Raw genomic sequence first — 17,133 nt, 5'->3', positions numbered from 1 at the left:
CTTCATCTGGCAAAGGAACAACTGACTCTGACCAAACTGCAGCAAACCAAGACCACACTTGAGATCTGCCTCCTAATAAATACGCTCAGACAAGCTGCTCCCTCCACATCAGACGAGGAAGTCTGACATTATTGTGTAGGTTTCAACATTGTCTTTTTTTTATTCAAAATATTTGAAACTTATTATAAATATCCTCAATGTACAGTGTTGTAGATCTCAGATGAGCGGACTGCTGGAAGAGGATGGGGTTGGGGTTTTTCTTGCTTTTATTATTTATTATTATAATTATTTTATTATTTATTAAATTTTCTTAGTTCTCATTTCAAATAAATATAAATTTATATTTACCCCACACTGGCTATTCTAATTGTTGCTCTTTACATAGGCCTATCTATCCATCTACATTGTGATTGATCACTGGTAATCCAGATTTAGTGATCCTGAAAAGTTCCTATCTGGATCAGAATGATCCAATCCAATGTTGCTTTGAAAAACTGGCTCAAAAAGTAAACTGGATTACGTGATCACGGATTGCAAAAACGTGATTACTAAATCTGGATAAATTTTATCCGAATTAAACCTTTTGAAAAACCGGGCCCAGGGGTTTCCACAGCGGAATCAACCGCTAACTTATTCAGCATATGTTTTACACACCGAATGCCCTTCCAGCCGCAACTCAGTACTGGTAAACATTCATTCACACTCATTGTAATAATTATTTAATATTTGTTTTTCATAATAACTAATTAAAAATTAAAAAATAACATAAAAACGTAAATGATAACACCATGTATAACGTACCAAATGATGATTATTATTATTGATTAATTGTTAGGGATTTACACCACAAGTAAAGGAAAGAGACGTCAAAGCACCACATAAAGAAACCTTATTTCACTGTATTAAAAGCCATTTTCATTATTTACATATATAACAGCTAATAGATAGTGAATCTGCAGATTGACTTGAATAACATATTTAAATTATATAATTTTATGTATAGTATTTCATTATATATATATATATATATATATATATATATATATATATATATATATATATATATATATATATATATATATATATACACACACACACACACACACACATACAAAGAAAATGATATAAAACTTACTTTCTCAATGTATTTCTCATTGGTTTGTTATTCTTCTATTTAAGAACCCTGATTTCAACTTTATGGTTTTATATTCAATGATTCTATATTTAAGATATTTAAATTCTGCATTTATTCAAATTCTTATTTATTTTAATTCATATTATTATGCTTTAAATTTATTTTATTTTTCATCTGTTCATATTTTTTTTCTAATTGTGAGATTGTTTATCTCAACAATAATAATAGGCGGTTCAATCCGCTGTGGCAACCCCTAATTAAAGGGACTAAGCCGAAAAAAATGAATGAATAATAATAATAATAATAATTAGTGTTTTGATTGCATTAAATATTTTTGTAATCGTGTCGATTATTGAAAATATCCCTCTGTTTGTTCGTTATTGTCATTTTACTTGTTTATTATGTACAAAAATAATAATAATTAAAAATGACCGTGCATAACAATAACACCGGTAGAGATTTGAAAAGGAATACAAAATAAAAGCTCTCTTTTGCGACTGGATGTTTTCCAAACGGGATGTATTGCCCTCCGAAGGGCACTTACCAGTAAAACTCATGGCCACCATACTGAAGAAGCAAAGTGCTCAAAACTGCTCACCTCGAAGTGCTCGGACCCAAGGTTAATCCTGATGGACACTTCGGGCCATGATCATTTGAGCAGGGGAATTGTTTGGTGTCACACACTGCGTTAAATTCGGAAAGACTCACCCCAACGCTCTCAATTCCCTTAGAGGGACTCTCTGCAGGGCTTATGACATAGGGATGAACCTTTCCGAATGAAACACTGGTGTGAAATTCAACCCTAGCCCGGAAGTGAATTTCGGTTGATTTCTTCCTCGGATTGTTTTCTCACGCAGATGTGGGTGTAAGTTAGAGTAGGTGAGTGAAGCTGAACGAGCTCGCGCTGTATATCATCAGATTCATGTATATTCAGCTGCCAGCAGTGTTCCGTCCTCTCAATATGGATATTTAAAGCTGTCTTCTGTCATGGGCGTTTAATAAGCGATACAGAAAGCGGTCGCGAATGTTAGTAAATAGCGGACAGCAACGTTGACAGCTGAGGACTTCACACCCAGAAGTGATGCTGCATCGCCAGAATGAAGCCTTGCATATTTTATTTAGTGTTGTTGGCTCCACTGTTTGCTCATTGTGCGGTGAAACCCGTATCTGTTGAAGAAGTGTCGAGAAATGAGGAAGAGCTTCAAGAGTTTGGTGAGTTTCTACGAGAAAGCGATTTGAATGTGTTCAATTAGAAAATATTGGTTTAAACTGAATATGTTGTCCTTATATATGGGATTAAATGGGGTTTGTGTTAATCAACGTGTTCGGTTTTCCTTCCTTTTCCTGTTTTGTCTCGGTCGTGACTGCTTATGTTAGTTCGTTTCCTCCAACATGGAAGTTGTTTGTGTTTGCTGATTGAATGGAAATATAGTAATGTTGTGTTCATGTTTATTTTAGTACAAACTGTGTCAGTGAATGGTCATGAATGTAAGCCTAGAGTCTGTAGTATCGATAAATTAATATCTGAAGTTTATTTGTATTGTAGTTATCACCCTAATTTACTTCCCCAATTGATTTTTTTACGTTATGAATGGATATTTTGTTTTGTATTAGTTTTTTTTATATATAAAATGTTACATTTAAATGTACATATAAGGCAGTTTTTCACAATTTACATACATTTCTAGCACAGAAATATGAAGTCAGGTTCTAAATCCAATAAAAGGTTTTGCAGAAGGGATTTGGGGAATCTGTTTTGATCACTCCATAATTCAGGAAATACCCTAAATAGCCAGGGAGAAAAGTTCACCTTTTTGTAGAAGAATATGTTTGTATAATCTAGCGAAGTAGGTATGAACATTTTCTTCCTGTAAAAACCTCCAGAATACACATGTTAATAGAAATAGTAAACTTTGGTGTATGTAAGATCATGTTGTGATTTATGGCTCAGTGTAGGAGAACAAACTCATTTAGGCACCCAGCCTTTTTAAAAACTCCTAAAAAAAACTTTTTCATAGCCTAAAACCTTAAAATTGACAGGCAAATAGAGTTGAGGTCAAAGTTATTAGCCCAAAATTATTGAATTTACATTTTTTCTTTTTTTAATATTTCACAAATGATGTTTAACAGGGCAAGGAAATTTTCACAGTATTTTCTATAATCTTCTGGAGAAAGTCTTTTTTATTTGTTTTATTTTGGCTAAAATAAAAGCAGATTTACATCATCAATCATTTTAAGGTCAATGTTTTTAGCTCTCTTAAGCAATATTTTTTCTCGATTGTCTACAGAACAAACCATCATTAACTTGCCTAATTACTCTAATTTGCCTAATTATCCTGTTAAGCCTTTAAATGTCACTTTAAGCTATATAGAAGTGTCTTGAAAAACATGTAGTAAAATATTATTTACTGTCATCATGGCAAACAAGTCTGTTATTAGAAATTAGTTATTAAAACTATTATGTTTAAAAAATGTGTTGAAAAATAAGTGTGGGTTAAAATATACGGGGGGGGGGGGGGGGGGGGTTGGGTTAATAATTCTGACTTAAAGTGTAGAATGGTGTTAATCTGCAGTGGCCCGCCTTAACCTGCAGTGGCCCGTGTGTTGAATACTGTTGCAATATGTTGGACATAAAGATGTATCTGTATTACTTGCTGCAGATGCGCTCAACTCTCTGCTGTCAGACTTTGAGGTCTTGCCTGCATCAGGACTCCAGCTTCACTCTGTCAGGAAGAGAGATGCTGATGCCCGTTCACATGTGGAGCGGCTGGTCAGCTTCACAGCACTACAGAGGTAAAGCTGACAGGCTGCTCAGGGCAGATTGCGTGATATGATGTTATGATATTTATTGTTATTATGAAGTTTTCTGAACTGTAAAATTTATGATAGAATACATTATTTGGATTTTATTTAAGTAAGTTTATTTATATTTTTATTTAGTGTATTGTATATTTGTGCAGAATTTTAGTTAGTTGTTTGTTCTTTTCAAGTATTTTTACATATTATTATTATTATCAATAATAATAATCATTTTTATTTTATTATTTTTCTATTTGTAAATCTTCTTTGTGTAAGTCCATCAATGGTTGTTATTCTCTAGACTCCTCAATTCTAAAAAAATAAAAATAAATAAAAAATCATGTGTCATGTTTGTTAAAACGATTAATTCATTAGTTTGTTTATTATTTGTTTGTATTTGTTTATTACAAAAATATAACATTTGTATTTGCAGTTTTTTTTTAAATATTTAATTATTATTTATAATTAGTTTTTTTGTATACAATTGTGCATTTGTCAAACTTATTTTTGTTTGATCGTTACGGGCCAGGATTTGTGGCTGAAACTTCACAAACACTGAATTTACCGGAAAAAAAGCTTCTTCCTTTACATTTATAGATTATAGTTTCACCACAATAACTCCATTTATTATCTTTTTTCAAAGGAACTTCAAGCTGTACTTGACAACAAACACACAACTTTTCACCGAGAACTTCAGTGCCGTATTCGTAGACGAGAATGGAAAAGAGGACCAGTTTGATGTTCAAATACAGAATTACTTTAAAGGACACGTAGTAGGTAAGGCTCAGAATGAGTTCATTGAGAACGGAAGTTTCTTGTTTGTTCATTATCTTGCATTGAATCATAAATGTTTGTTGTCCCAATATAGGAGAGGAGCACTCGCGTGTACAGGCACACATAGACGGGGACGAGTTTTCAGCCCATATTATTACTGAAGAAACTGAATATAATGTAGAGGTGATTTGTTCATGCATGTTTCTTAGCTCATTTATACTTTGAAGCAATTTATATTTAATTCACAAAGTGCATTTTTACTGAGTATGTCTTGTCTTTATTAGCCCTTGTGGCGATTTACAGAGACACCTCCTGATGGCCGTTTACTAGTGTACCGTTCAGAAGACATTAAGAACATCAGTCGCCTGTCTTCACCTAAAGTGTGTGGATATGTGAACGCTGATGCCCAGGAGCTCCTGCCAGAAGAGGCGAGAGAAGCTGAAGAGATGGAAGAAATGAAAGAGGGTGTGTTACTTACAATTTTAGATTGTTTTTACACAATATAATATACGGTGTTTCCAGAATGTGTCTATGAAAATTCATCAGTTTTAAAAATAACTCACAGATTATTTACAATAACTTTTTTTTTTTTTAAACCAGAAGCAAACATACAGTTTTCATGTGATTTTGTGATTCATGTGAAATGCAAATGAGCTGCTGTTCCTCGCCCCCCTTTCCAGAAGAGGGCGGAGCCTTTACAGCTTGTGCCTTGGTTACTCTGACAACAACAGATAAAAGACATAATCTCTTTAAAATACTATTTTTAACCCATTTTTATTTTTATGATCCCTATTTTTAGACCCAGCAAGTCAAGTATTGCACTGTAGGAAATTTTAGTTTTTAAAATGTCTTTTCTGATTTCCCATCCATTTTGTGATAAGCAAACTCTAAAACAGAATTATGCAACACCTGCTGTTAGATTATATGTGCATTATTTTATTTTAAAAACTCTTAATGCATTTATTACTACTACTGCTATTATTATTATTATCATTATTATTATTATTATTATTATTACGGTATTATTATTAATATTATTATTAATATCATCATCAATGTAATACAATTGTAAATATTGATTCAAATTATATATCATTATAATATTATTAAACTGTAATTTATTATGTTAATTTCCATTTTATAATAACTGTAAAAAATTGCATCACATTTGTATCATGACAGTAAAATTACATACACTTTTGTCCCCTTGCTTTCAAAGGTAATATCATAGTACTGTGAAAAATGGGAGGAAAGTAACGGTCAAACCTTTTTAGGTTTTTAAAAATGCATTTTTGTTGAAGATATATTTACCAGCAATTTTAATGACAAACTTGTGAAGATGTGTGGCACATGTTGCATTTTCAAATACCGGTACATGTTAAAGTGACTCAAGTGCAAAGTAGTAACTGCATTTACTACTTATATTGCACACGTTTGACACAAAGTATCAGTTTTAGGCCCTGGTTCTGATAGCAACTAAACAGACAATAGAAACTCAGCACTCATCACATGCTCATGATGAGCGAGATGTTACTGCATGAGTGTGTGTAGGAGTTATACATTTGTCCAACAAAGGCTGCTCATTCAGGCATGTGTTCACCCAGTAGTGACCTTCTGACACAACATCTGAAAATTGTCTGGAGTCAAAACTTAATAATTCAATCCAGTAACTTCTACTTAATTTGTCCTTTATTATCAGTCCTTAAAATCCCTATTGTGTTGCTTTAGGTTGGGTTGGGTGTGTTTGCATAAACAGTTTTATTTCATTGGTAGATCAGTTCATATTTCATAGTGCACCAGTTTTAGACAGTTTTTTTTTTTTATTTCTGAAATGCAGAGCCTCACAACAGAGAGAGGAGATCTACACATGACCAGAAGAAAAACACTTGCACGCTGCTGTTAGTGGCAGATCATCGCTTCTACAAACACATGGGCCGTGCGGAGGAAAGCACCACACTCAACTATTTGGTGAGCAATGCAGGAGGATTATCATTGTACTTGTACTGTGCAAAAGAGTAGAGTTCTGCACTAAGAATAAGGTCAATAATACTCTACTATGATATTAGATTTAAGGGTAATTCTACTCCAAAATTAAATATACTTATTTCTTTTTAGTACCACAAAAAGAGCATTTAAAATATGCTTATGTTTTCTGTTAATGGTAGTAAACAATGTCAAGCATTAATCTTTTAATTAAAGATTAGAACATGGTTGTTCTTGGGGTTATAACATTTAGTGAAACAAACAAACTTAAATTGAGAGTTTTATTTGTTAGAGATCTTATTTATTATTATTATTATTATTATTGCTATTATTATTATTATTATTATTATTATTATTATTATTGCTATTATTATTATTATTGCTATTATTATTATTATTATTATTATTATTTCCTTTATTAAGCCAGGAGATCACATTGAGACAGTACTGTCTCTTTTTTCAGTGAGACCTGGTCAAGACGGCAGGCAGCACATAAAGTTTCACACAAAACTCACAGAAAACAATACCATAAAATCACCATTCATAAAAAGGTCAGATCATAAAAAACAATTACAAGTATCCATTATACAGAAGATGTTTAAAAGTACTCAGAGTCTAAAGTGTGTCAAGATTAAGCTGATTTTGCAGGTCGTTCCAAGGCCGAGGAGCATAAAAGGAAAAAGCACATTTGCCAAGTTCTGACAATACCCTTGGGACTGTTGACCGAATACAGGAACCAAATCTAGTGTGCTGGTTATTTATGTGAATTGTTTGAAAATTAGAAAGATATGATGATAGTTTAGCTAAGAGAGACCATAAAGTAAATAAGTACAAATGTAATTTTCTCCTTTTGATATAGAGATAACCAATCTAAAGGAATCATACAAAATACAGTGATGTGTCCGTGAGTCTGCGCCTGTGACATAGTGTATTGCTGCATGATAAACAGGAACTAGTTTTCTAAGTAGAGTAGCAGCTGCATGTATATATAGATGATCACCATAATCAATTGTAGACAAGATTGTACTGTCTACTTATTTCTTACGGGCCTAATAAGAAAAATAATTTCTGACCGGTATAAAAAACCTAATTTCGGCCTGAGCTTTTTTAAATAACGTGTCAATGTGTATATCAAAGGCTAATATCTAATCAATCCAAATACCTAGATATTTAGAAGAGCTAACTGTTTCTAATGGTTCACCATTTAAATATGTAATTGTCTGGTCTGTTACCTTAGTGCAACCATGGCTAAAAATTATATATTTAGTCTTTTTTAAATTTAAAACCAAATTTAAATCCCGCAACGTACACTGTAGTACTTTGAAAGCGTTCTGTAAATACTGTACAGCTTGGTTTATTGAGTGTGTCGCTGTATATATTATTGTATCATCTGCACACAGGTGTATTTTAACTGAGTCTATTCCATGACCTAAATCGTTTATGTAAGTAGAAAATAACTACGGAGCTAAAACAGATCCTTGGGGAAACCCCAGTGTTGAAATGAATAAAGGATGAATTACAATTTTCAACAGATAGAGCTCCGCATCGATGGATTTGCTCTTCAGTGTTTGGACTCTTAGTAGTGATTATTAAACCACACTGAACTGAGCTAAACTGAACTAAACTTAAACACTAAAAAACTGAACTACACTGTTCCAACTATGACCATTTATGTGAAGCTGCTTTGACACAGTCTACATTGTAAAAGCGCCATACAAATAAAGGTGACTTGAATTGAAAAACACATAGAGTGCATTCTCAAAAATAATTTTCAAACCATTTTAGAGCAGGTTGACTAAAACCTAAAAGCCTAAGGCTCTGTAACATTAGTTTATGGTCTACAGAGTCAAAAGCTTTGGACAAATCAATAAATAGAGCAGCACAGCACTGTTTCCTGTCTAAAGAGGATGTGATTTCATTTAAGACTAGTGTAGCTGCAGTGGCAGTACTGTCCTGATCTGAACTCTGACTGGTAATCCTAAAGAATATTACTTACTGACAAACATTGTTTTAGTTGTCATTTATAAATGAGTCAAAGACTTTTGCTAAAACTGACAATCTAGAAACAAGACGGACATTAATCATAATTAATTAATAAATCAAGATAAATAGAAGTGTGACACATAGTACTTTCCATTTGCTTTCTTCTCTGAGGTGAATATAGCTGTTGTGTTTGTCAAAACAGCGAGGTATCAAACTCTTCTGTCATTCTGACCATCATCTGATTACCAGAGTTCAGTTTCAAAAACAGTTAACTCTACAGAAGAAACATACTTTTTATCAACTATTACTTTAACTATTAAAAACGGTTACTTTTGATTGAATTTTTGATAGTGTCATGTTTAATAATCAATATATTGATTGATCAGATTGATACTCTTATGTGCTTTTTCTGTGAAAATCGGGGTCAAAAGTGTCACAGTCAGGGTCAGGATTTTATTTATTTAATTTTTAAATCAATCCAATTTTGGTTCACCAAACTCTTAATCCCAGGACACTTGTATTACATGATATGTGTGGCATGATACTATTTTTTGTTAGTTTAAAGAGAAATGAAAACTTTATGCACAATTATTTCATAGACAACTGCAATCGGGACACCTTTTTTCCTTTTTGAGGGACTGTATAAAAAAAATGTTTAAAAAAACGACAATAATGTAAGGAAACAACAACTTAAATTAATTTTGTTGCTGAGTCCCCTTAAAGATGAATTGCTAAATATTTATTGAATTGATGTGTTTTGTGTTGTTTAGATCGAGCTGATAGACAGAGTGGATGATATCTACAGGAACACATCCTGGGATGATGATTTTAAAGGCTATGGTGTGCAGATTCAGCAGGTATAATTAAACTCTAACATTTTATTGTACACTACATTACAGTCTTGAAATATTTTCACACTGAAACATGACTTGTTTATGAAATCAACAGCTATGTCTGATTCAGTAAATTGAGTCTTTCATCTAAATCACTGAAATGGTTCATTAATTCACAGGAACGATTCATTAATTCACAAATCACACAACTCTTTGACTCGCAAGTTAACAATTCACTGATCTCAATGGTTATCAGCACAAAATAATTTGGTCCGATTCTCACACAAAGCTCAAAACATGGCATCAGATGATATTTTTATTATGCCTTTGCATACTTTTAAGCTTAAAAGCTCCAGTGTCTTTTTCTCTTCATAAAACTGGAACAAATTAGATGCTGTCTGAAGGGTTCGGTCCCACTTTATATTAAGTGTCCCGAACTACTATGTACTTACATCAAAAAAAAAATAAACACAATGTACTTACTGTGTTTATAATGTATTTGAGAACACTTGTGGTGATCTTGAGTTGGGATAGAGGTTGGGTTATGGAAAGGCTTGGTGGCATGGGTAGGTTTAAGGGTGGGTTAAGGTGTAAGGGATGGTCAACAGTGTATTTACAAATGTAATTACAAAAGTTCATTACAGATGTAATTACATACATGTATTTAATCAAGCATAAGTACACAGTAAATACATGTATTTACACAATAAGTACATTGTAACAAACTATTCATTCCTATGTAAGTACATATTAGTTAAGGCCACTTAATATAAAGTGGGACCAAGGGTTCTTTTAAAAACTTTTATAAAATTTGTGGCTCTCTCCTTGAATATATTGAAACGGATAGTCCCTTCAATACTGGATGAATTTTTACATTTGTCACTGCTGTGTGACATTTCATGTGGCATCATGACCAGGCTTTTAGTTTAGTGTATAAACATTTGTTCTGGTTGGCTGGTTAATTTAATTTAATTTTATTTTATTTTATTTTATTTTTACTCTGTTGTTGTTGTTTTATTTTTATTTTTTTTAATATATAAATATACTGTATCTGGGGGTCAATAATTGTCATAATCATTTAGATCCTTGTTTACTTCTCTCTCTCTCAAAATGTCAAAATGTACAGTAATATTCTAAAATGTGTGATATTTGTACATTTTTGAAAATTTCTATGAATGTAAATGTAAATGAATAAAGTTGGGGAAGGAAAAAAAAACCTCCAGTGTCAATTAATTTCAGCTGCATGGAAAGACAAGATAAGATCATTATTCAAGTGTTTGCTAGAGAGAAACAAATTTAAGTGATAGTCCCAAAGCAACTCTCATATTCTTGATCACTGGTAGAGCTGGTGACTCAAACCAAAGAGGTCATAGCAGCTGACTCGACTCAACACAAAGAGCTTAATGTTAGATTCATCAGACCACCAAACTTTCCAGATTTTGTCACATGGATTGTAGCAACCTCCAGGTGTGGCTTAATGTTGGCCTTTTCTGTAGTGTCTGTTAAAGTCTGTGTTTTTTTTCTATTGTGACAAAATACATTTCATGCATTTTCAACTTTGCTACAGTGTAGTTCCCATGTGCTCAATGCGTGGCCTTTTATTAGCTTTTCATAACTTCATCTCAAAGTTCAGCGGGATCTATGAATGTTATCTAATATGTAAATATGCCCACAGATAATCATAAACAAGGATCCCACAAAAGTTGCCCCTGGAGAGTTTCACTACAACATGGATGGCAGCCCAACAGGAAGAAAAGATGGTGTGTGGGATGTAAAGAAGCTTCTGGAAGTAAGTGGCATTTCCCTTGAAATACAGACTGTGACTGAATCGAAAACCAATTTAATTGAAACAAGAGCTTGCAATGAGCAAAAAGGCGTTATTTCAAACGAAAAGACATTCTGAATTTTTCACATATATCATGAGGGTATGCGTTAGTGTTTTTTTCTGCACAAAAAATAAATAACACCTCAAACACAGAGTTAAGTAGATCTGCATTCCCCAAGTATGCTCAATAGGCATGGAATGAGCTTTAAGATATACATTACATATGTAATTGGCCCTTCGCTAAGCCCCACCCTCCATAGTTACTGTTGTTATGCTTATCAAGCTTTCGTGCCTAGCACATCTATTACAATGTGTATGCACCAGTGTCAGACATTTCCAGGGATATAATTAGTCATTTTTGGCGAATTGGTGAGATATCTGAGAAAGCCAGAAAAAAAAGAATGGCAGCATGCATTACAAGGGTATATTCACCACATTATAGGCAACTGATTAGAAAATAATTTGATCAAAATTGAAGCTAAAGGCTAGCCACCTCATACGCTAAGCATTCAACATCTTAGTTCATGCACAGCAGGAGAGGTGAAATTTACATATAATCTAATAATAACTAATTCAATTTCCTTTAGCCAAAAAGTCTGATAGATGAATTGTTGTGCAATGAAATATAGCATTACTAACCGACGAGGAAACACACATGGACAGTGCTTCAACATAAATCATTGTAATCATGAATCAATCAGAAGGGGAAATTGATGGATTAACACCGAATATTAGCATCATTGACCCATAACAATGTACAGTACCCATTACTGTCAGTATGTTTGTGTGCTTTTTATACCGTTTCTATTCTAATTTGATGTTAAGTGGAAAAAATAAATAGATTGAAATGCAAATTAAGAAGCAGAAGCGAACAAATAGATTTTCCCTACCAGCAAATATTAATCCGACACCAAATATAAAAGCAGACACTAACCCGCTATACATTATCACCAATGACTAAATTTTCAAAAGACCGACAAAAATATCTGTGAATTGTAGCTTTGACATGGAGATGAGGGATATAACTTATTGAAAAACAGCTGCGGTGAGCTATATTGATCACAAGTCGATCGCATGTCTCTGTTTTGTTCTGTTGATATGTGATTCAAATATTCGTAGCTTGAAACAGATAAAATTCCACCACCCCGTCCAAACTTTAAGGATACCTCGTATTAGATTTGCACTATCCATATGCACAACATTTTGGCTTGTTTCCCTCACTTGAAAGTTTGACAAAACCAACTGCAATGTTTTGTTTCTGAATAAATCTGTTTTCGAACAAACTAAGTGATTCAGTCATGCCTTCAAATAAAGTGGTTAAATGAACAATTCAATGAATCGCTGATTCACTTTTTTAGTTCATTTATTTATCCTCAACAGGCATAAACCAAACAAGGGGCCAGCACTAAAACACACTTCTCAGAAAGCCCTGAAGCAGATCTTCACATTCTTATCTTTATTTTCTGTCCTCTTTTAGCAATTCAGTTATGACATTGCAGCAAATGCCTCTAGGGCTTGCCTTGCCCATCTCTTCACCTATCAGGACTTTGATGATGGCACTCTGGGTCTGGCATACGTGGCACCATCCAAACCAGGATTAGGAGGACTCTGCCCTAAACGTAAGCATCCCATCCATCAATTGAATTGCATTCTTCCAAAACTTTGCTTGACCTTGCACTTTAACTTCACCTTGCAGCCTACTATCCATCACAGTCTGTCAAGAAACCCAGTTATCTAAACACCGGCTTGACGAGCACCATGAACTATGGGAAAACCATTCTGACAAAGGTTTGCTTATTACATGTTCCTTTAAATATTCTGTATTCTACATATTTTTGGCAGCAGGCAGCACAGTGGTGTTTTGTCTCTCCAGGAGGCAGATCTTGTAACCACTCATGAGCTCGGACATAACTTTGGAGCCGAACATGATCCAGACAATATCGCTAGTTGTGCACCCAGTGACGACCAGGGCGGCAAATATGTTATGTACCCTATTGCAGTCAGCGGAGATCATGTGAACAACAAGGTATTATTCATTCTATTTTGGGGATGTTCTTTATGGGTTAGTTGCTTGATTTGTGCGACTCCATTTATTTATTTTATCTCTTCAGCACTTCTCCACTTGTAGTAAGATCTCCGTCAGCAAGACATTAAGGATCAAGGTCAATCAGTGCTTTGTGGAGAGGAGCAGTAAGCTGTGTGGGAACTCGCGTGTGGAGGAGGATGAAGACTGTGACCCTGGACTCCTTCACATTAATGATGACCCCTGTTGCACATCTAATTGCAAGTTCAGGAAACAGGCTCAGTGCAGGTAAAACAACTAACAAATTATAAACTTGTTTATCAATTATTTTTCACCATCAAACTTTAGATTTAGATCACATTGTGACATCTCACTTTGTCAGCGGTCTTGGTTGTCGAATAATTTTTTTCTCATCCAGTTTCCCATCCAGCCACAAGAGAGTGCTATGGCAGGGTGTTCTGGGGGGAATTAAGCCTGGTTTATACTTCTGCGTCAAGTGACCGGCGTAACTCATGGTGCAGGCAACACGCGTGGCTGTGCATTTATACTTCTGCGCACTGTCTCTGTTGGTCTGCATTAACACTTCCGAAACGCTAGTGGGCAGTGAGGTGTAAATGTTCCTCTGTGTTGAGTTTCTTCGCTTCTGTTTTGCTTTTCCTGAACACTTCCTGGTTGTACAAATGACTCAAACTCACTCATTTTGAAGCAGGAACCGGCAGACGTGCAACAACTTTAACTATGAGGTAAACACAAACAAAACTTTCCATCCGGAGCTCCTTCACAGGACTCCACACTTGTAAACAATCGCTCGCGCCATTCGCGTGGCTCTCGGTCCCGCCCAGACTGGTCAGTGCTACCAAGCTGACCAATCACAGAGCTTGCGCTACGCGTTGTTGCGACGTGTAGTTACATTTTTTGAGAGGTGCAAGTCAGTGATGCCGACGGCCACGGCGAAGGGCTATGCGTCAGTGCCGTAGCATACGCCGGCGTTTGACGCAGAAGTATAAATCAGCCTTTAAACAGTATTAAAAGATGATAAATCAGTTCATCATATATCATATTTTCTAGAAGAAGTGAATCACCAGAAGATTACAGACCTACACGACTTAAGTGATCCACTTGCTTGTGCGCTTGTAAATCCACGCACACGCCATCTGTGCAAGCAAGATTATACCTCACATCGCTTACGCGAAACTTTTGGATTTTTTTTGTCAGTCTTGGGGTGGGACTTGGTTTTATTGTTATTTCTAACACTATTGGGTGTTCTCGCTTTCTGGAAGTTAGATGTGCATTGGTTTACAACGAGCTCACTAACGTCTATTTCCTCATGGTGGATCACTCCCGCTCGTGCCATATCTCTTTTTTTTTTGGTTCAACAACAAAATGAATCTACCTTGTCAGTTATATAATAAAGAAGGTATACTCTGTTCTTACAACAAATTCCTTTCTTATTACAAAATCTCAATCTTACACAACAGGAGTTTTCAACTGTTATTAGTTCAATTCCTTCAGGTGTCCATATGTTAGAGGTATTAATCAAGACCATGCTTCTAATGCATCGTGTTTTGATCTTACTAAATCTTTATAAGATATTTATAAGAATAAATACTAAAGGTATTAATAGAGCTATCCGTACCTTTTCCAAAGAGAAATCATTACTTTAGCTTATATTTAATCTTATTAGATGTCTTTAATAAAGGGTCAACTGATTTGCTGGAAAGAAGTGTGGCTGTTACCACAGAAATATCATGTTAGAAATAAAATGTAAAAAAAAAAAAATAGCCTATAAACTTCTCCACAGATTTAATCCAGCAAAACATTATTTACAAAAATTTAAAAGTGGGATTGTTGTAAATTGTATTTTTTGTAATGAATATGAGTAAACTGCTTTACCCTTATTTTGGGATTGTGCATACTCAGTCAACTTATGGAGTGAGGAATTTTCTGTGTTCTAAACCTCTTTAATTGCTGTGGGAAAATGTTCTTTTTGCCTTTACTATGTACCCTAGTCTAGAGGAAAGTTGTTTTTATTTAATTAATTTACTTATTTTGCTAACAAAATGTTACATTCATGAATATAAATTTACATTTAAAAAAAAAACTAAGTTTAAGGTATTGATGACTGAAATATGCTTAAATATTATAAGTATTTACATTTAAGTAAGAAAGCGCTACACATTTTAAAACTTTGTGATTTCTACAATGTATTTATTAGATTATTACTTGTGTACATTCTGTAAACTTGTGTTTGATTTATACTTGCCTCCTGGCATGTATAATTTATTTTTTTTGTACTGGTAAAATGTTATATATATAAAAAAAAAAAAAATATATATATATATATATATATATATATATATATATATATATATATATATATATATATATATATATATATATATATATATATATATATATATAAAGCTTGCGTGTGAACATCACCTGTGCACACCCGAGCACTAGTTTCCTCACATGTGAGTCTATAATCTTCTCACGTTTTACTTCTCCTCACGCGTAAACATCACAGATGCACTCGATTATTTTTGGCATAGAATTGCTGTCAAGGCCCTTAAAAAGTATTAAAAATTCTTAAATGCTGTTTTCCAAGTTATAAAATTGTGTATTGTATTTTAATTATATTTAAAATAGTTTAATCATTGCACTGAATTGGAATCCTTCTGGATTTGTTGTCGTCTACGTGCTCACTAACTGCTGCATTATAGAGCAGCAAGACCTCTCTATACACACACTGATTTTTTTCATATTTGCCTCTTTTTAAAGGGCTTCAAAATAAAGTGTCATAATAAAGATGTGGTATGCGTCTCCACTTAAAAACAAAAGCGAATGATGGCAAATTTGCCTTTTTTATTCATCATAGTCAGAGCACTTAATGAATATAGTAAATGTAATTTAAAGTGTCGCTGACGTAACTGGTTAATACTGGGGATGAGGTCTTAAAATGTAAAATCTTAAATTTACTTCCATCGTTCCTGTATGGGGTCTGTGGAAATGTTTATGAGGAAAGCATAAATATATGTATTAGGGCTGCACAGTACATTGGAAAATAATAATAGTATATGTAATATTCAATTCGGAGAGAGGTTTAATAAATAGTTTTTATTTATTTATTTATTTATTTATTTTTATTTATTTATTTTTATTTTTTTCAAGGGGTGCACCAGAATGAGTATTCTGGGCTCAAGATGCCCAAAGCTTGATGGCATTATATACTTGTGTACTAGCCACGAGGCTATATGCACAATTTTTCAGATGGGGCCTTACTTAGGTGCTGTTCTGCTATTGGTTAGGTGAACCTAGAGCTGATAATATAAAGTAATGATAAGAGTAGGGAGAAGGGGGGAATATAACAACAGCTAATAAGAGTCTGAATATTTGCCCAAGTTGTCATTTTTAATGTCTAAATATTTGTATTTTTAGATCAGAAATATATCCATTATTACCTGTTCATTTTAGTATGATTATTACATAATTTTTTTAAAGCATAAAAATGGCTTTTCTCTAGGGAAATGTTATTTCATAAGAAAACCCACTATTGTAATGCTTTTTTTCAGAAGATAAAATAAGTTACATTTACACTAACTTAAAATTAATTTTACTTTTTTATTTATTTTTATTTTTTTTACCCCCAGCTCTTAATGCAGGTTTTTTTTTTTTTCTGGAGAATTACCAAGCGTTTCAATCTTTTGTATAATCTCTGTGTGAAAAGATGTCAGAATATTACATATAAACAATATAAGGAACCTTGAAAATAACCCCA

The 17,133-nt window shown here is 33.7% G+C and overlaps 1 protein-coding gene across 2 annotated transcripts in view; it reads left to right on the top strand.

Moving 5' to 3' along the window:
• Positions 1–1,989: 1,989 nt before the first annotated feature.
• The window catches only part of adam17a (ADAM metallopeptidase domain 17a), a 30,262-nt gene continuing 15,118 nt past the window's right edge, over positions 1,990–17,133 (top strand). The window contains 12 exon segments of one of the 2 annotated variants that reach the window (NM_199673.1): positions 1,990–2,347; positions 3,796–3,928; positions 4,578–4,711; positions 4,803–4,891; positions 4,993–5,173; positions 6,546–6,676; positions 9,445–9,531; positions 11,183–11,296; positions 12,810–12,951; positions 13,029–13,120; positions 13,206–13,358; positions 13,444–13,643. In NM_199673.1, the coding sequence (NP_955967.1) occupies positions 2,233–2,347; positions 3,796–3,928; positions 4,578–4,711; positions 4,803–4,891; positions 4,993–5,173; positions 6,546–6,676; positions 9,445–9,531; positions 11,183–11,296; positions 12,810–12,951; positions 13,029–13,120; positions 13,206–13,358; positions 13,444–13,643 (1,571 nt within the window). In that variant the 5' untranslated portion in view covers positions 1,990–2,232. 2 annotated transcript variants of the gene reach the window in all.

Source organism: Danio rerio, chromosome 17 (assembly GCF_052040795.2).
Source record: "Danio rerio strain M-AB ecotype USA chromosome 17, GRCz13ab, whole genome shotgun sequence".
Classification (NCBI taxonomy): Eukaryota; Metazoa; Chordata; class Actinopteri; order Cypriniformes; family Danionidae; genus Danio; species Danio rerio.
The sequence above is the reverse complement of the archived record's forward strand: the minus strand, read 5'-3'. Positions and strand labels throughout refer to the sequence as shown.